We start from the raw sequence: 18738 nt of genomic DNA, 5'->3' as shown, positions 1-18738 counted from the left end.
ATACATTACGTATTGGACCACCTCAAAAGTCTCCTGATCTTTCTCGAGTTTTGTACTAACGACATCCAGCCAGTGAATATCATCACAAAAGCCTGCATGGTCCATGTCTAATTCAATATCGCATCAGGCCTAGAGGGTGAATTTGTTGTCATCCTGGAGCCAATTGCCAGTCACTACATGCAAGTGCGCATAGCGACATTTCCGCAAAGGCTTACAACTGCTGTGTTTTATCGAAAGCAAAGCCATCACTGTTCGACGCCATACCTGCTTCCATTGATATCATCACCTCATCACGCTATCCCCCGCCAGAGGATATATACACCCAAGCTACGTCGACACTTCTCTGCTTCAGCCCCAGTCACCGACAACAAATCGTCTGGAAGTCCCACGACCTTGAAGAATGTGGACTTCTGGCCAGAGCCAACTCCATCTCAAGATGCAGCCGCTCCAGAGTCTGCTGATTCGGTAGATTCGGATGAAAAGGCTGCAGAGGCAGCAAAATGGGAAAGTATTCTTGAGGATGCCTTCTTTTACGGCATCCGCTCAAAGTCCCGGTTGCTGTTCGAGTCAGACGTTGGTCACCTTGAGAACCGTGACACTCGAATAACCGATCTACCCCCAGCCAGACAGAATATCGATCTCTGGCTTGTCCTGCTTCGAGCTCAAGCGCTACATAATGGCCATGATGGCATCAAAGCCATTTACCATGGCATCACGAGTCGTGGTACGCTAGTTAGGCTGGAAGGTGACGACCCGAGTGTGTCAGCATTATGGCAGGTCTTTCTTGCTGCTGGCTCCGTTGACTTCGAATTCTTACGAACCCTTGCCGGAGAGGCTCTGAGCTATGATCTTCACCGGCCTTATATCTTTAGGGAGATTGTGGGTGCGGCATTAGAGGGGGACACGCCCGCTCGAGCAACTGAGCTTGCTCAGTTTCTCTATTCGCGTTTTCGAGGAAAAGAAGATCTCTCGCATATCTTTTTGAGCATGACACGTTCGAGTTCTCCTCAAGCATTAACCTCCTTCTGTAATGTTTACAGCCACTTGCCTAGGGGCAACATTTATGCCGACGTCATTCCTCAACTTTGGAGCCTGGAAAGATTTTCGGACGCTTTTGATCTGCATTTTTTTCTGTTGTCGAAAGGTGATCTGCCACCGACTTTTGAAGTACTTCAACCTCTGATTGTGCACTTGGTTCATCAGGAGGAAAATGGGCAGAGTCAGGAGCAAAGATTGAACACATTCCTTGGCCCGCTAAAAAGAGCAGGCGCTTCGTTTGAAGCTCAAACCCGGCGCTTTTGGGCTCTTGAAGCGAGCAAGCTCACCGAACATTCTCCAGAGACGCTCAACACCGTTGCACACCGACAGCGGAGACAAAGTCCTCGGAAATTCAGCGATACCTTTGTTGCACGAGCATTTGCAACGCGCGCTATTCCGTTCGAGTTCACTGTAAACAGTCTAATTCCTATGGGTTTGGTCGAAGTGGGACCCCAATCGGTGCGCGAAATGGTGTCTTCATCACCAGATCTCGCAACGGTCCAGAATCGTTTCAAACTTCTTCAGGACCGTGGGATTGACACAGGCTCGTCGGCCTATGTCCGCACCTTGCGCAACACCGCGTCTGCTGGCCGATGGGAGATTCTTCGATCTTTGGTGGATAATGACATGCACCACCAAGTCTTTGAAGACGAAAACACCCAGCTTCAGTTCCTTTTAAAATATTATCGGTCCAACGAGTGGCCGAAACTGAATAGAACGCTCGCCGTTCTGAATCTTGGCAATTTCGGAGAGGAAGAAAATCGACAGGCCCAAGGTTTTCTCCTGCGGGCGATGGCGCAGTTGAAACACTATCAGGGTATGATCCGCTTACTGTCTGATATGCGAATGCATCGAGAAAAGACCCCGATGATAGATGCAGTTGTACGCGACGTGCTCACCAGCCTAAGGGATGACATTCACCGACATGTCCTTGACAAACAACGCGATTCCGGGGATCTGACTACAGCACACATTGGAATCTTGCAGCAGCTGGCGGGTGCTGGTGCGCTGATCCCATTGCGAACGTGGCAGTATAGTTTATTCTCCCTCGGAAAATTGGATCGACTGGAAGCCTTGGCACGTCTTTCATACTGGCTCGCTGAATTCTATCAACCAAATGCTATAGCTGCGCATTACGATCTCAAAGGCAAACGACTTCCTGCACGCGACACTGACCTGAGGAGGGTTTTCACTCCCGACTACCAAAAGGGACTGATGGCCTGGGCGTTCCGCCCACGATCCTGGCAGACCAAGGCGGTCAAGACTAAAAAGCTGTTATTTGCCGAGCGCTGCCTCAGATGGGCTCCTATTTTGAAACGACTCAGGGACCAATATAACGTCCCTGTCGATGAGGAACAGATTCAGGAATGGTACTTGGACAGAGTCCGAATGCTGTTCTCGATATCCAACTATGGCTTCGAAGAGCAATACAACAACGTTCAACGGGAACGTAATCCTCACCCTTATTGGCTTTATTGGGCACTGTACGATGCGAGGTGGCAACCACGATCCAAGCCACTTCGGTATGAGAAGAGCTTCCTTTTGCTAGGCTTACTCACTTCGGGCCGCCAGGAACGCAGGTACAAACTGCGGCAGCAGAGGTTGTCTGATACAAGGAAGCATGTCTCTGGACCTGCGGAAATTCGAGCGGCCCTAGCAGCAAGAGACGCAGAACAAGAAGAAACGGAGGAAAGCGGGTTCGACGAGTCGACTAAGGAAGATCTAACTGTTTTATATAGGGACCGCGGGCCGTCCCGGACGACAAACTGAAGACGTACAGAAGAGAATCATAACTGAAGTTTGTCATTAGGTTGTTAACTCAAGACATCATCATGACCGTGGACGAGTAATCGATGTCCAGTCCTCAGATACCACGTGAGAGATTCCGTATAAAAGTGGCATCATTCTACCCGTACATACTCCGTACATTGGGCCAGACCATTGGTGGAGTCTAGACACGTGACTTATTACTTCATTTATTCCACCAATCGTCACCTAGCAACCAGTGACACGCCTCGACCCTGTCAAACTAACCAAAAACGCGTTAGAACCCCCTGTTTCTACGCCCCATTCTCGCTCAGCACCATTACTAGTAGTAAGCGATGTCCGTTCATGTCTCACCGAAATTTCTCGTGTCTGCAGGAAGATGGCGGACGGATTTGTTGCTCTCGGAGAGATCCGCAATTCGCAGCGACCGGGTCGTCGCGGGGAAAAGACCTATGGCAAGAAGAAACCCAATATGGCTCACACCATGGCATTGCATTTCGATCTCTTTGGTGGAGGGAATCAGAATAACAACGACAACAAGCTTGTGAAGAAAACGGCTCAAATGACGGTGACGGAGCAAGAGACCGTGATGGAGCCTCCTGTGCATGTGAATGTGGATGATGAGAGTGCCACAAAAGAAAAATTGCCAACCAACATGTCAAGGCCGCACAAGTCAATGGATTTGAATCCCAGGTTGAGAGGACGGCGGAAGGCTACGGCTTCTCGAAAGGTAGTGGTGAGTATTTGGGTGATATTCCAAATGTGCTCGAAGAAATGGCAGCAAAACTAATTTGATTATTGGCAAGACACTTGGGCAGGACAAACTCCAGGCTGTAAAGCCACTGCTATCACTGGTCCAAGGCCAAGTTCGAGACTTTTTCGAGTTTGGCAAAAGTATGGGCAAGAAATACGATTGCGTCAAACTGGGCGAAGGAGCATTTGCAGATGTTTTCAAATTCACGGCCAAGGACGCAGTTGAAGCATCTAAACTCGAAAGTTATGGCGGCTTGGTGTGCAAAGTGATTCCCTTCAACCTTGAAAACTCTGGCAGCGACGATATTGCCGACCTCGAATCCGTCAGTCGTGAAGTGCGGACTCTTTTCGCTCTCGACCCACTTCCTGGCTTTGTTCGGTGTAGAGGGGCACATGTTGTGAGTGGCAAGTATCCCGACATTCTGCTGGATGCCTTCAATCTGTACAAAACCACGAATACAGCGGAAGCAGTCAATCCGGACCCTACCACGGCGTTTCCTCCAGATCAAATGTATGTCATCATCGAGATGAATGACGCTGGATCCCCGATCTGCAAGTTCAAATCATTATCGGCTTTTCAGGCCTTTGACACATTCTGGATGACCGCTATGATTCTCCATCAAGCTGAGCAGAGTCTGGAGTTTGAGCATCGGGATTTGCATGACGGCAATATCTGCTATCGACAACGATTGCCGAAAGGAGAAAATGACAAAAGAGAAGAAGACATCACAGAGATGACCAAGCTTCCGGAAGCTAGCGTGGGTTTATCAGACCTTGGCATCACCATCATCGACTACACGTTGGCTCGAGCAAAGCTCAAAGATGGAGACGATGATATTGTGGTTTACGATCCGATCGAGTTCTGGGACGGTAATGATGCTGGAAGTGACAACCCTTCGGACCAGAAACAGTATGATACTTATCGACAAGTCCGCGACTTGGCACAAGTGGCAGAGAAGTCGGCGGCAGCGATGGCGGAGCTGGACGGTACCAATGTAGAGGCGACTCACAAGTATCAGAGGTTTCTTCCAAAGTCCAATGTCATGTGGTTGGGGTATCTGGTGATGAACTTGCTTCTCAGGAGAAGTGGAGGTCGAGGGGATTATCTTCAGGGCAGCTCTCGAGTTGCAAAGAAGCTGCAGCTCAATATGTGGACGAGGCTGGAGCAGGTTGATGCATATATCAACAAGACCACCGCCGAGTTGATGCCCACTAGTGCAGGCGATCTATTGGAAACGGCGGTGGACCAAGGCTGGCTGTCCAAGTCTGATATTGAAGCGTGCAAGGCACTGCTGGAGGAGTGAGAAAAGGTCGAGGGCGATCGACGAATTGTTGACTTGGCATTTGGTGTGTTGGTAGGCAAAAGCATCCAAGCGGATTAATTGAGTCTAGCTATGACGATCTCATGAATGACGATGAATTGACCAACTAAATTTTCGAAGATGGTATATCAATTGACTTTCACGATTGCGGAAAGGAGAGTGCGTAGATTGCTCTAAGATCTGCCGGATCATTACAGAGGACTGAAGGGGCAGCGAACGCACGGGTCCAATCGCATCACGCGTCATTCTAATATGCGTGTCTCAACTCATCGCAGATAGCCGTGACCTCCAAACCCTTCGGTCGTGCCTATTCATGCTCCTTGACACAGTTCAAGGCAGCCAGCTGTGAATTTAAGCAAAGATCCCGGCAGAGCGTCTGTCCGAAGTTTGCCATGGCACAATAGACCATTGACTGAACCGACAGCAATGACCAACGACTCTTGATGAACACCACTCCTCCACCTCCGCAGACAATCGAGTTACAAGAGCTGTCCAACATGGATCGGATAAAGGCCCTGTTCCGGCCACGCCCAGAGTATGAACCGCTGCAGAATGATACAGAAAGAGATGATGATGAAAGTGTGGCATCTGACTCTGGCGAATCGGTCGTCGAACCTCCATTCTCATGGATCAATTACAGTGTCTTTTTCCTGCTTGGGATTGCCATGTTATGGGCTTGGTGAGTTACTGAATGAGAAGGATAACAAATACGAGTACTGACTGGGTGGTCCAGGAACATGTTTCTTGCCGCAGCTCCCTACTTTCAGAATCGATTCCGGAATGACGAATGGATTCTCAACCACTTTCAGGCTGCCGAGATTTCCGTATCGACAGTCACCAATCTGACCTCGATGATCATCCTCTCTAAACTACAGAAGGGGGCTTCATATCCAAAGCGTATATCTACATCGCTGCTTTTGAACATTTCTGTATTCTCTGTGCTGTCTGCATCGACGGCGTTCAAGACAAGCGCAGGGGTGTACTTTGGATTTCTGCTGGTTGCGATACTCGTAGCCAGCTTTTCGACTGGGTTGATCCAAAATGGATTGTTCTCCTTCTCGTCGGGCTTCGGGAGAAGCGAATATACACAGGCTATTATGACAGGCCAGGCCGTGGCAGGTGTCCTTCCACCACTTGCACAAATCATCTCCGTCGCTGCTGTCCCAGCGAAGAAAGGAGATGGGACAGAAACGGCAGATGCATCGCCAACTTCTGCGCTCATCTACTTCCTGACTGCTACAGGAATCTCAGTCCTGGCCTTGTTGGCATTCTTCTATCTGTTGGCTCGCAAGGGCGATTCGCACAGTCTTACATCTGCCTCCAAACCTACACTGGACGAGACGTCGGAAGGCGATGCCCTCAGAGGGAATGTTCGCATATCCGGCAGACAACAAGACCCCAGTCCTGAGGAGCGTCCAAACGTGGCCCTGACGACACTATTCCTCAGGATGCCCTTCCTAGCTCTGGCAGTGTTTGTCTGCTTTGCCGTCACCATGACATTCCCAGTCTTCACAGCATCCATCCGATCTGTCAATGGAGTCGACTCGGCCATATTCATCCCTACAGCTTTTCTGATTTGGAACATCGGAGATCTCCTGGGTCGACTGTCAACATTGTGGAAGCCAATCTCACTGACTCATTATCCCTTTGCCCTTTTCTGCATTGCGATGGCAAGGCTCTTGTTCATTCCCCTGTACTTTTTGTGCAATATCAAGGGAAAGGGTGCGGCTATCAGCAGCGACTTCTTCTACTTGGCCATTGTGCAATTCTTCTTCGGGCTCAGCAATGGATACCTGGGAAGTGAATGCATGATGGGCTCGGGTGAATGGGTACTTCCTGAAGAACGGGAGGCCGCGGGAGGGTTTATGGGATTGATGCTCGTGGGTGGCCTCACCGTTGGCAGTCTCTTGAGCTTCTTGCTCGGGGACATTTAGAATCATGGTAGAGTTCACGAAGCACATGATCGTTTTACCTGGTTGTTTCATCCAACCTGCCCAGAACACGGTGGGGTGTCAGCATACCCACAGTACGAATATGTACTCCGTATGCATGCTAGATATACACATATAAAAGTCCTCTACGGACATGACCTTGGCATGGATACTTTTGCAAAGTACGGAGTAAGCGGACCCATAGGTCTGGTTTTACAATAATAACCTCAATGCTGTCATTTTAGTATTCTCCGAACCGAGAATGATAGAAGTGAGACATAATAAACGAATGCCGGCAGGGTCATGCATGTCACTCTGTACACAGCCTCGCAGCTCAATGCACATGGTGGCCTGTGATTCAACAACAATAATCAGTGAGAAGCTTTTTGACGTCGCGTCATGGACAAACGCGACGACGCGTGTGGGGGTAGGAGCGCGGGTAGAGGATCGGAGTGGCAAGAGCGGTAGGTACAAAGTTTGTACAGGGGTATTGGTCGGGTCGCGGTTGCACTTCCAGGCGAATGACGCACATACCGAGTATTATTGTATTCAAGTCATGGCCCCTGAATGTCGGTAGCGATTCATCAATTCCATTCCCTACATACCTAAGGTACCATCAGTACATAGGTAAAGTCCTCTGAGTAGAGCCATCAATATTGTTGCCAGAAAAGAGACTGACGGCGCCACATGTTTCTCAATAGCGGAGACCAAGCATGTGGACTCATGTCATCAAGGAAATGTCGTCCATGGCTGAAGTGTCACAGTGTTTATCCATTGTCGGTACCTATGGTGATTCCAACCACGATTCATACGTATTTGTTACTGTAGAAGAAAGATGCGATGATGACGATCTGTTTGTGTCAGCGCAAGGGCCAACGGACTGCGGTGGTTGGTTTTCACCGAGCCTCGTGGATCAGCGTTTGTGTCAGGATTTGTAGAGATTGCGACGTCGCGTCAAGCGGACAAGGGGGCTTCATGTCGCCGTGTAGGAAGGACGCCGCAGATGGCAAATGATGACGACTGAGGAGCCGAAAGTTGCAGGTGCAGCCAGCCATGCCAACCTCAATTCGTTGCTTGACTCATCACACGCCTGTGACAACTTCCGTCGTCATACTGTATGTATGGTACGTTTTTCTGTCCGACACAATCCGTACTGTGACAAGAGCCTCGCAGTCTGATGACAAGGCATCCCATTTTTCATCTGCACTCGATAGGAGCTGGATTGAGTTAAATCAAGTGTGATTGGACTGGCAGCCACTGGCGAGGGAGGGACGGGCAAGGGTTTCACTCCCAAATCGTCACGTGCCAGGGACAATCTCCCAGAAGGGGCAAGGGCCGGAGAGATCGGCGCCGACAAGGCAGGAACCAGGGGCCATGGTGCATGCAAAAGCAACCCAGAGAATCCACAAATGTCACTCCCACTGCCACCCCCCCCATGTTGCTTCCGCCGCTACGGACTCTTGTGCTGGACGCTTACTTCAGGAACAGGAAAAGCGCTACTCCGTACACACCAAGTGTCCATTTGTGATTCTCCACTCCAGCGCCTCCGAATCATCATCCAATTGAACCTGTGCCGATGATGGAGGCCCATCTAACCAGAACACCATGAACCCGGCGAGTGAACGCGTTGCCTTCAAGCCTGATTGAGGTGAGCCCCAAGGTCAATGTGATCAACGAAATCCAAGTCTTGTTGCGGACGCTGATAGCCCCAGTCTCATTCGCCCGTGCTCGAGAGTCGAACCACAGTGATCACCGCCTTTCCCATTCCACAAGCTCAAAATCCAACACGGGTGGCTACATGCCATGAGAACTCGTCCGCAGCTGAAACTGGTTCATTTCTCATTCGGTCCCCTGAAATCTACTCTGCCCGCCTCTGACAACATGTCTCATGGGAATACTGGGGAAAAGTGTTGTTCCTCGCACGACCCCGGAGAAATGAAATGCGTAACCTATTTTGCATTGTCTTTGAAATATCCAACCATAGGTGGTCCAAGACACCCAATGTCAGATCTTGAAGCCCCAATGAGACAGAAACAAGGCCATCTCCCAAGACCTCCTGTCAAAAATCAAACAACGGAGATGCAGAGGCTCTAGTTGATCCTTGACCATCACTCACCCGGACCTGGCGCCAATGTAAAAGCCTCCCGCCTTGGTCACTCCAATCACCGTGGCCTTTCGGTCCTGTCATGCGACAATTCCCATTGAGTTTTTCTATTCTCGAGCCTTTACTAACCGTGCTAACCTAGTCGGCAACCTTCAATGCCCTCCCCACCCATCTTTATATCCCTGGCCCCGGTCGGGCCAATCCATCGTTTCAGATAGACAAGCCTCTCCCAGCCCAGAACATCCCGTTTGGTTAGTCCTTGTGGATGTGTGGTTGCTTTCCCATGTCTCGCTTCCTTTCATAAACCCTCAGCACAGCCTGGTTCGACTTGGTGTCATTTCACGCCGACTGTTATACTCCATACCTATCTCGACAAGATCCTCCAATCTATCGCGTCTTCCGTCTTGCTCAAACACCGATCATTCAATTCTATTCCAACCCCATTGTTCACCAACATCACAACTTGTCCTCGAATACCCTTCATCCGCCTTCGCTTTATTCAACGATCCACGATCGACATACCCGGAGTATAATTTCATCACCGAACAACTGCAACAGTCACCCTACCACCTATTCGTCCAGTTTGCCAAACACACAACGCAGCAGCAATGATTCCTTCACCACCCACCACTCTTCTCCTTTCCATCCTTCTCTCCGCCATTCCATCAACAGTAGCCTCACCCCTACCCTCTCTACGCAAACGAGATTTGACCACAGGAGCCAAAGCTGGACTTGGTGTTGGTATTGCCGTGGCAGCCATCCTGCTGTGTGGTCTCATCATCTTTTTTGTCATTCACATTCGGCGATCCCGACATCTAGCCCAAATCAACAAAGAGCGAGCCATTCTCGCTGGAGAGAAGAACGCCGATGGATCAGACAAATTCGACAAATTCGCTGAAGTACCACCGCCCGAGGAGAAACCTGCAGCAACTGGGGGTGGAATGCGACGACAAAAGTCAGTCAAGGACCGCCTGATGGGTCCACTATACCGGGGTAGCACCATTGACCTGATGCCCATGCCCAAGGCACGTACTGCCGGCGGAAATCGAGACAGCACAGCAACCATGGAAGGTGCTCACTGGGACAATGTCGATGGCCAGCCATTCCTCCATAAGCCTTGGGCTCAAGGCGAGAGCTCACCCAGACCTAGCTTCAGCAGCAAGAGAGCGACGAGGATGATGATGATGATGTAAATGCCGAATGAGAAAACACATATGCAAAGTCAATTCCCTACTGTCTTTGTACACTTGATATTTCTATCTCTATCTTGCATCATTTTCTCCATCAGCCAATCTGTAATAAACCTTGTCTTTGCTCATGCCCTTGCTTTACTTTGGCTCCTCCTTCATCAGCCAAATGGAGCTCTCTCTCTCTCAGGAGTTTGGGGATACCACAAAGGTCAAGACGACCTTGGTCATGTGTATTATGGGGGCCGAGGGGCTAGCCAAAGGCGTTATGTATGTCACTTTTGAATGTTAGGCGCTCATGGGCGTTTTGTTTCCTCTTCTCATCTATGGAGCTTGGAGGTCTTTCTCTCTTGCCGGTTTGGCTGGAGGACCCTGATTCACATATATTACATACCTAGGTTAGGTACCTTGCTTACCTTACACAATCAGAAAGAAAGGAACACTCCGAAAGGGTTTGACAGAAGCGGCAATATCATATGTCCTGTGTATATATATATATCATATGATCATGTCATGTCATGTCTCTGGTTAATATCAACAAATCTATCTGTTAATGACAAATTACCTAGGGACTTACAAATAGGTGTGTTACGGTATCTCGTAGGTCGGTCCATACAATCTACCTACCTACCTACCTACCTTGAGGATCGAGGTCAACTTCTTAGGTCACCAGCCATATCAATACCTACTCCTTTCTTCAATATATACATAAACCATCACCAACTGCCAACCTATTCCTATTCAGGTCGTCATTTATGTATTTGTTTTTCATTATGTATCTTTCTTTGGTCTAATTACATAAGCTATGTATTTCAAATCCACCATGTCATGCCCATTGCCCACGTCCTCCATGTAGTGCCGTGCCGTGCATGTATGGTAGCAGGCTTTGATTTCATGGTACCAGAATCAAAACGCCTCATGTCAGTTCATCATTGAGTAAGACCCATTTCAGGTCCAGATTCTTCAGATTCCAGTGTCGGTCTTGGTCTAGTACAGCAACTCCGGAGCACAAATGATGGGGTCCTAGGTACATAGGTAGTTACAGGGTATTGATATATTGTAATTGTAATTTGAGAGGGTTCTTTCGTGGCCATTTCGTACAAGTCGTTTGGAATACTCAGAGTATATGCTCCGGTTTTGGTTTTTATTTTGTGGATTTGTTCGATTCCTTGCGTAGGTGTCGGGTCAGAAAACCTTTCGTAGGGCTGCGTCGTCCAGATTCTTTCTCTCTTCGTGTGTCGATGTCGCCGTTGGTGATAAATTGGTCTTGATGTTGCGAGGGAGGACGTGATGAGTGTGCTGCTATAGGAGGATGCCCACTTGGGACATTGCCATTGACCACCTCGTCGACTTTCATCACCCATCTCATCTGACCAGTCACCTCTGTCATGTCATGCAACTTTTGAGTCATGGCATCATCGTTGGAGCTTGCCATTCGGCGTAAGTCAGCGATCGCTGTGTCGATTTCGGCTCGGTAACTTCTGAAGTTGACAGTGAGTTTCTTGTTGATTTCTTCCAATTGGGAAATTGTCTGCCGTTGTTGTTCGGCAAGGATTTCCAGCTTTTTCTTCCTCTCCACATCATCCTGTTGTCTTCGAAGGAGGCTAGTGAAGCCGCTCCGAATTTTGTCCAGACCGAGCTGATGTCTGTCATAGTCGGTCTTTCGACAGGCGACGATAGTCTCATATTCTACCTCTTTCTGGGCAGCGAGGCTCTTGGCCTGACTGGCCTGGTCTCGCCACGACTCTTCATTTGTGGCGGCGGCTTGAGCCTGTGCCTCGGCCCTGCTGGTCTTTAATCTTTCTTTGCGTAATTCTTCTCTCAGCTCCTCGACTTGTCTTTCTTTCCTGCCCAACTGTCGCAGGTTGGCCTCGTTGGATTGTTCATAATTACTGTTGCGATCCTCCAAGTACTGATTTCTGGTCAGAAGAGTCTCGTTCGCTTTCTCAGCTTCCTCGTGTCGAACTTTGAGGAGATGTTTTTCCCGTCGTAAGCGGTCAATGTCACCTTGTAACCGCTCAATGACTCTCCCTGACTTTCCGGTGCTTGCATGGCCAATTGCGGACGACCACTGGTTTGATTCGGAGGACGGAGACGACTCGGAAGATGACATTACTTGGGAGGTGTTAGTGCAACCGTTTTCATCGGAAGGAGATAAGGGTGGTACCGGATCGCATCATGGAGGCGCTCACAAGTCGTCCTGTGGTGGGCCGGGAGGGCTCGAGAGGACTGTGCTCCTTAAGCACTCCATTTGATTCGGACATGTTTGGATTGGGCTTGTCATCAGTAGTGATGGAGATGTCGATTCCTGTTCGGAGAGACGTGTCAATTGGTACGCCAGGGCAGGTGCAAAAGAGAAAAGTGACAAGGCCTGAACTGGGCAGATAGATGTAGGATTGTAGGCATCCATACCAGAGTCAGCGCCGGAAACCTCAGGGTTGGAGGAATAGACCGGCGTGGGAACAGTTTTGGAGAGTCTGGACTTCCACTTCATGGCCCGGAGGGTTCAGGGCACGGTGGATGATGTAGCACACAGATCAAGGTGCACGGTGGAAGGGAGAGAGGAAGATAGAGGAATGATGGCGCGTGCAAAGTGTCGGATATCGAAAAGTCGTTGTTGATTTGGGACAGCAGGCGTGGATGAAGGTTTCACCATGGAAAAGGGAGAAGAGTGATGCAAGCAGCGGTGAGGTTGTCGACAAAGAAAGTAAAAGAGGGAGTTGAGAGTGTGCAACTCAGACAGCAACGATGACTGGATAGAAAAGATTCGAGATGATGGATTGTGGCTTCCCCTTTGACACCAACCAAGTGGCAGTAAGCTGGTAACTGGGAGTTGGCGATGGAGATGATGGCATTATTTGTTTGAGACGTACCAAAGGAGAAGAGAGTAATCACGGCCGGGGGGATCCACGGTAGGGAAACGTGATGGACGTGACGGGCGGGACCACTGAACGAACGACGTGTCAACGCTACTCTACGAGTACTTTTTGCGGGCTACAGAGCCTCCAAGACAGCCTGGAAATGGTGGAATTGTGCACCCAAGACTCAACTAAATCCCCGATTTACCGCTGCACGTTCAGAGCCTCGGGCCCTTAAAGAGGGGATTTTAACTATGGCCTGTGCGGCGTTTTTGCTTTTGGTACCTGAAAGACCAACGCTTAAACGGTCCCTGGATGCCTCCAAGCTCCAATGATTTGGCACTCTTTCTACTTGCTTTCAGGGACCAAAGTCTATCTGTTAAGCTCATGCCATTCATGTGACAACTCACGACACGCACGATACAATTCGACTTGACTTGAGATCAACATCTCCAGATTCAGACATTATCCTATTACTAGATACAGCCCGTAACCCAACCTAGCTCAATGTACCGTAATGCAAATCATCTCTTGATATGTTTCCAGTATGCAGAATCAACCCCAACACCTCATGGTTGTGAGTTATCATATCCATATCCTTGTATTCAACTCCAAGAACTGCATTCCACTCCACCTAGAAGACAGTACGGACAGACATGACCTCTTTTCGCTTGTCTGATGTTGCCCAACTTTTCATCTCTAATTGCTAAACATGATGGCGGCAAAGACACCCATGACCAATGCCATTGAGCTGGCTAGCTGTGCGGCACTGCCACCCACGGGTGCACTTGTCGTAGCTGAAGCCCCAGCTGCAGTAGTGGCAGCGGGTGTAGTGGTCGTGGCTACGCTTTCGGTTTGGGTCTCGTGTTGGGTGACTGCGGGCTCGAGGCTAGTCGTGGGTGAAATAGTTGGAGAGCTGGAAGAGTAGGCTTGTTAGCCACTAATCACTGTGCCTAGTGGTCTGAAAGTCATACCTGAAAGTCGTGTTTCGTGGCAACGCAGTACCCGTGCCCGCCGATGAGCCGATGAATGTGGTGGTGCTCGAAGAGCTGTTGGAGGGAGGTGTAGTCGTCGACGCCGCCGTCGAGTTACCTGCGATAATGGAGAACAGTCCCGAATAGTTGATGACGTCCTGACGTTGAGTGATTTGAAGAGCATAGTCACTGTGACAAAGGTCAGTCTGCGGATGCCATACGGTCTGTGGGTGCATACTCGTCAGGCTCAAGCGAGTCCGAAACCTCCCACACATATGAATCCGTCATGATGCTCTGGCCCAAAATGCCGATCGTTTCCAAATCATTGGGATCACCCTTTCGAAGGGTTAATGTCACCGCTGAGCCATCACCACCACTCCATGAAATATTGTATGTCGAGCCTTGAACTGCAGTTCCTGGAGTGGATGTAAATGCAAGTCGACCCTGAGCAAAAGCACTGGCGACGAGAGCTGCGCCCACAACGAACAAGTTTTTGGCCAGCATCTTTAGACCAGTGTCGAGATGATAGAACAGCTCTGAAACCAAATCTATCAAAAGGGAGGAAAGGTTCGATCGTCCTGGATACCGTACACAGACCACACCCTTGGAACGTGGCAAGCAGCAATGTCAACACCAAAACACAAACGAGTGTATATATTATGCGTCAAGAGAAAGAATGAGAGAAAGCAAGGCCATTTGTACGAATCACATGACAGGGCACGTCCAGGCAAGAACAACTGGTGAGATGTAGTCGAGCGAAGGAAGGAAGCAAGCAAGGAACGAAACAGGAAGGAAGTCTTTGGTCTGGAGCCTGCAGTCTGGAACCTTCCCTTCCATCGCTTTGCAGGCTTCATCTTGAGACGCGACAGTCTGATGGATACCACCGACAGCACAACATCGACCAGGTTTCCCTGTGGGTATCTGGTGTCTGGCCAGATAAGTTGTCAATAATCCCTCCAGTACATGACAAGATTTTAGAACTCACAAACAAGCACCAGATAGGCTTGCACACGATGCTTCGGGTTGCTAATACGGTTAGATCCATCTGGCAGAATTCCTCTGCAAGCCAATGACTATCGATGTCGATCCAAAGCTTCCCTGCGCCGTTCCCCATCATGGCCGTCGAACCAATTTCCAACTGTCTTTTACTCAGCCACTTGATTTCGCCAGCTCTCGATAGACCGCTTCCTTGTTGGTGGTCCTGCTATCTATCCCTGCACTGTCTGTCCAACCTTTTCTCGTACGCATACGAAGACTGCATGCTCTGGAAATGCCACCATCGGGTTCAGGCTTCAAGATAGGTTCAAGACGCAGGTACACATCAACAAGCACAAGACCTTCCTTCTGCCTCGTGCCAAATCTGACAATCGCCCTTGCGTTTTCCAATTATCGTGGCAATAATGAGTATCCTCACTCTTTGTACCTACCTCCTTGCACTACTCATGACACTTTTCGGACATCGGGTCGTCTAGCTCCACAAGGTTTGCCCTCGGTCGCTGACCCTTGCCATTCCACTGCCCCATACAATGGGAATCGATTCCTTGCATTCGTCGGCACAACCGATTTGCTCGAGACCGAGATCGACAACCCAGACAATTCTTCCACCTTGACTTCAATTCCACACGGTGTTCGAGCTTTCCATGTCAGAGCCCTTCGAAGTAGCGGGATCACATGTCGCGGTGAAAGGCTAGGGATGATGCCCCGAGACACTCCTGCTGCCAAGGTGTGAGTGATGGATATTTCGCCACTGACTTGACCACCAGACTCCCCATCTGCAGCTAGACTCGTTGCGTTGGCAGGTCCAAACTGTGAGTATGTGGCGATCAAGTTGTCTGCCAATGCCCAGCCTGCCACGTCCTCAGGCGCATCGCCCATGAAGAAGTCAATCACAAAACTCATCTCGGTCGGGAATCGATCCACCACAACCGTAATCGACCATTGTCTCTCCAGATTATTCACTCGGAGCTTTCGAGCCAGGTCGAAACTCACATGGCTAAAAGACTCGGCCAAGCTCGTTGTCCGCCTCTGTGCACTAGGCAGCGAGCGCGGGCGGGTCGTATTCGTGCTAGGATTGTACAGCATGTTGACCCTCTCCTTGACATGCTGAGTCAGTTGTTCGCGACTCATTTGCCAGTCTGGAATTTCTGGATAGCTGTATCCAAAGATGCTCATTCCACGGACCTGGTCGGATGTAAAAAGAGTGCCATCGTCGCCCGAGTGAAAGGGCGCCAACCCTGGCCAAATGTCAACCAATGTTTCAAACAGCCACCATTGTGCAACGCGAACCTGTGGCTCCCGAGTCGATTGTCCCTGCGGGCTCGTAATACGAACCGTACGCATTCACAGTCGATACCATGTAGCTATCTGGATACAACGCTTGCCACATGGCAAACAGACGGTCCGCATTGGCGTGATGAAGCCAGAAGATGGGATCAAACCCGGCCAATTCGGGGAACTGCATATGACCATAGCCTCCAACTGCGTTGTGGATGCTGTTATGGATGGTCTCAAGATTATTGGCTCCTGTCCAGACCCCTCCGGGCCAGGTACAGGAGAAATCTGTGTAGTCGGCCGTAAAAGTCAAGAGCTGGTAGGTCATTGCCAGGACGCTGCCAATCAGTTAGCTCACAATCCAGTGTATTCAGTTCAGAACCAATCCATAGGCATGCCATACGATGCAGCACTTGCATACATTGCAGCAGTCGCTGCTGTTTGATTGCTCGATTGTGTTTGAGAATCCCACCAACGAACAGTCTCCTGCATGTTTGCCAGCTAGGGGCTTTCGTCAGCCTCGATCGCTATTTGCGCCGCGTGGTCGTATCGTACCGGATGTCCCTGTGGAAACCCATTGCCCGCAGCGTCTGATTGAAATCGATAACTGTAAAGAGGATTTCGAATAGTGCGTCGGCCTTCAGGCGTATTGACCAGAATCGATGGCTCTATCGCCACAGCAGGCAAGGCAGGACTACTCGCCCAGTCCCAGTATGGAATCCGCAGACTTGCCGCCGCCGACCGATACTCTGCTCGCTGACTGTCGGAATACATTTCGGCAATCTGTTGTGCGTAGTTCCAGATCATTTGCTTGACGAAAGTGTGAGACAGAAATCCAGGAGATAGATCAATCATGCTCTTCTTTCTTACCTCGAATAAAGCCAGATACGGTCGATGCCAGGTGGGGAAGGGCGTTGATGCATGCATACAATACCCAGGATATACACCTGTCCCTTCAACTCCGTCCCAGGGTCCACGAGGATATCCATGAATACCTAGATACCATGTCAGAACCGATCGTACAAAATGTATACATAGTGATCTGCAGCGCATAACTTAACATGACATGAACATACCTGCAATCTGAAAATACGACAACGGATCAGATTGACTTGCACTCTGAAAAGAACTCAACGAGAGAATGTAGAGATCGAAAGCTGCACCATGAGATTGAAAATCCGAGATCTCGTATCGAAATGGTCGAGCTCCAGTCTCTGGATCAATTCCACCTGTTGCACCCGTGATTTTGAATGTCAACGACACATCGGTGTAAAAGATCAGCATGAGCCAAAGTAACGGGCTTGGGATTTTTCCGCCGAGTGCCATGTCCACCGTATCTGAGAGCCAGGAAGATGAAAAAAAGTCAAGACAAGAAAAGACAAGACACGATAAATGCGTTTGTTTTGGGGAGAAACGGACGTTGATAAAGCGTGAACGCCAATGTCTTGTCTTCAAAGGCGACGTCTCCAAGCCCCTTGCGCGCCGTCGGTCAGTCGGTCGGTGGTTGGGTGGGTTTCGTCCTTCCTAAACTCACCGTGGTGCTGGTACAGTACTGAGACACTCACTCGGAGTACCGTGAGTAGGTACCTAAGGTAGCCTTTGGGGGCTCAGGTAAGGTCTGTAGGGTCTCTCTCTGCTGCATGGTTCGGGCAGGTGCATCCCGTCGGTCGTGCAATGCAATGCAATGCTCCAGCCAGGCCAGTGTTTCCCAATGGGCGCGTGAAGTATTTCAAGCGCGTCGCGTCTTCGACTTACAGTAATTGCGTAGCGTGTCTAGGTAGTAATCGTCGCTATGATGTGAGTTTTATTGGAAACCGATATTTTAAAGAATGTTTGATATCAGCTATTTTAGTTTGCTTGTTTGCGTCGAGGACGATGAATAGCTACTTGTGTAAAGTTTCAAGAGGGTCCGAAGGTGATAAGAGTTCCATGTCTTTCTTTTCTAGAAGACACAACGGAATGAGAAATCATGGATAGAGAGGGTGTGCTTTTGACATGTCTGATCTGGGGGACGATCGATCCGCCACGCCACCGCCAGAAGATGGAGGACGAGATCCAAGACATGATATGATGTATGGAGGTATGGAGGGTCTGGTGGTCTGGTTTCATTCCAAAGCGTTGTATTCCCCGAGAGTAAAGTGACAGGAGTGGTGGTGGTCCCGGAACCATGTCCCGTTGAGATCCGTCTAGACAATTGATTTACAAAAGAACAATGGAACTGATCTGTGGGGACTTTGGGATCTCGGGATCTCGGGAGAGTCGATGGGAATTTGGTCCGGATCACACAATTGTTCTTCTGACTGTGTTTGTCTTCGAAGACTGATTGTTCAAAGGGTCGGCAAAGGGACTTGCATGTTGCATGGGTAGACTGGGAGAAGCAAGCTGTCACCCGAGCCTCTGCGAATATTTCGCTGCATGCTGCCCATTTCGATTCCATGATGACTAACCTGAATCCCTATCTTGAGACGGTCTTGGGTCCATGCCTTCCTGAATATGGCTGGCTCTGGTAAGTGTATCGTATCCTCCTTTACCT

General features: G+C 49.7%; 6 protein-coding genes across 7 annotated transcripts; 4 read left to right on the top strand and 2 right to left on the bottom strand.

The window, feature by feature from the left end:
- Window positions 1-83: 83 nt before the first annotated feature.
- Window positions 84-2944, top strand: PV10_07190 (uncharacterized protein). The gene has a single exon (XM_016372061.1). It carries the CDS (start codon window positions 178-180, stop codon window positions 2806-2808), a length of 2631 nt encoding a protein of 876 aa, XP_016221393.1. The 5' UTR covers window positions 84-177; the 3' UTR covers window positions 2809-2944.
- A 198-nt stretch (window positions 2945-3142) lies between these two features.
- PV10_07189 (uncharacterized protein) lies at window positions 3143-4984 on the top strand. The gene is made up of 2 exons (XM_016372060.1): window positions 3143-3541; window positions 3612-4984. The coding sequence occupies exons 1-2, from the start codon at window positions 3185-3187 to the stop codon at window positions 4860-4862; spliced, it is 1608 nt and encodes a 535-aa protein (XP_016221392.1). The 5' UTR covers window positions 3143-3184; the 3' UTR covers window positions 4863-4984.
- A 181-nt stretch (window positions 4985-5165) lies between these two features.
- PV10_07188 (uncharacterized protein) lies at window positions 5166-6994 on the top strand. Its single transcript, XM_016372059.1, has 2 exons — window positions 5166-5559; window positions 5614-6994. Exons 1-2 carry the CDS (start codon window positions 5324-5326, stop codon window positions 6812-6814), a joined length of 1437 nt encoding a protein of 478 aa, XP_016221391.1. The 5' UTR covers window positions 5166-5323; the 3' UTR covers window positions 6815-6994.
- A 2111-nt stretch (window positions 6995-9105) lies between these two features.
- On the top strand, window positions 9106-10663 carry PV10_07187 (uncharacterized protein). Its single transcript, XM_016372058.1, has one exon. The coding sequence runs from the start codon at window positions 9524-9526 to the stop codon at window positions 10106-10108; it is 585 nt and encodes a 194-aa protein (XP_016221390.1). The 5' UTR covers window positions 9106-9523; the 3' UTR covers window positions 10109-10663.
- A 202-nt stretch (window positions 10664-10865) lies between these two features.
- Window positions 10866-12953, bottom strand: PV10_07186. Of its 2 annotated transcripts, XM_016372056.1 has the most exons (3): window positions 12515-12953; window positions 12270-12410; window positions 10866-12217 (listed from the first exon to the last, which is right to left on the bottom strand). In XM_016372056.1, exons 1-3 carry the CDS (start codon window positions 12594-12596, stop codon window positions 11247-11249), a joined length of 1194 nt encoding a protein of 397 aa, XP_016221388.1. In that variant the 5' UTR covers window positions 12597-12953; the 3' UTR covers window positions 10866-11246. The 2 variants fall into 2 exon arrangements, with proteins under 2 accessions (XP_016221388.1, XP_016221389.1); XM_016372057.1 differs by having other exon boundaries at window positions 10866-12410.
- Window positions 12954-13331: 378 nt separating this feature from the next.
- On the bottom strand, window positions 13332-14836 carry PV10_07185 (uncharacterized protein). The gene is made up of 3 exons (XM_016372055.1): window positions 14173-14836; window positions 13935-14123; window positions 13332-13876 (listed from the first exon to the last, which is right to left on the bottom strand). Exons 1-3 carry the CDS (start codon window positions 14436-14438, stop codon window positions 13660-13662), a joined length of 672 nt encoding a protein of 223 aa, XP_016221387.1. The 5' UTR covers window positions 14439-14836; the 3' UTR covers window positions 13332-13659.
- Between the last annotated feature and the right edge of the window lie 3902 nt (window positions 14837-18738).

The sequence above is a fragment of the Exophiala mesophila genome (assembly GCF_000836275.1).
Source record: "Exophiala mesophila strain CBS 40295 unplaced genomic scaffold supercont1.5, whole genome shotgun sequence".
Classification (NCBI taxonomy): Eukaryota; Fungi; Ascomycota; class Eurotiomycetes; order Chaetothyriales; family Herpotrichiellaceae; genus Exophiala; species Exophiala mesophila.
The sequence above is the reverse complement of the archived record's forward strand: the minus strand, read 5'-3'. Positions and strand labels throughout refer to the sequence as shown.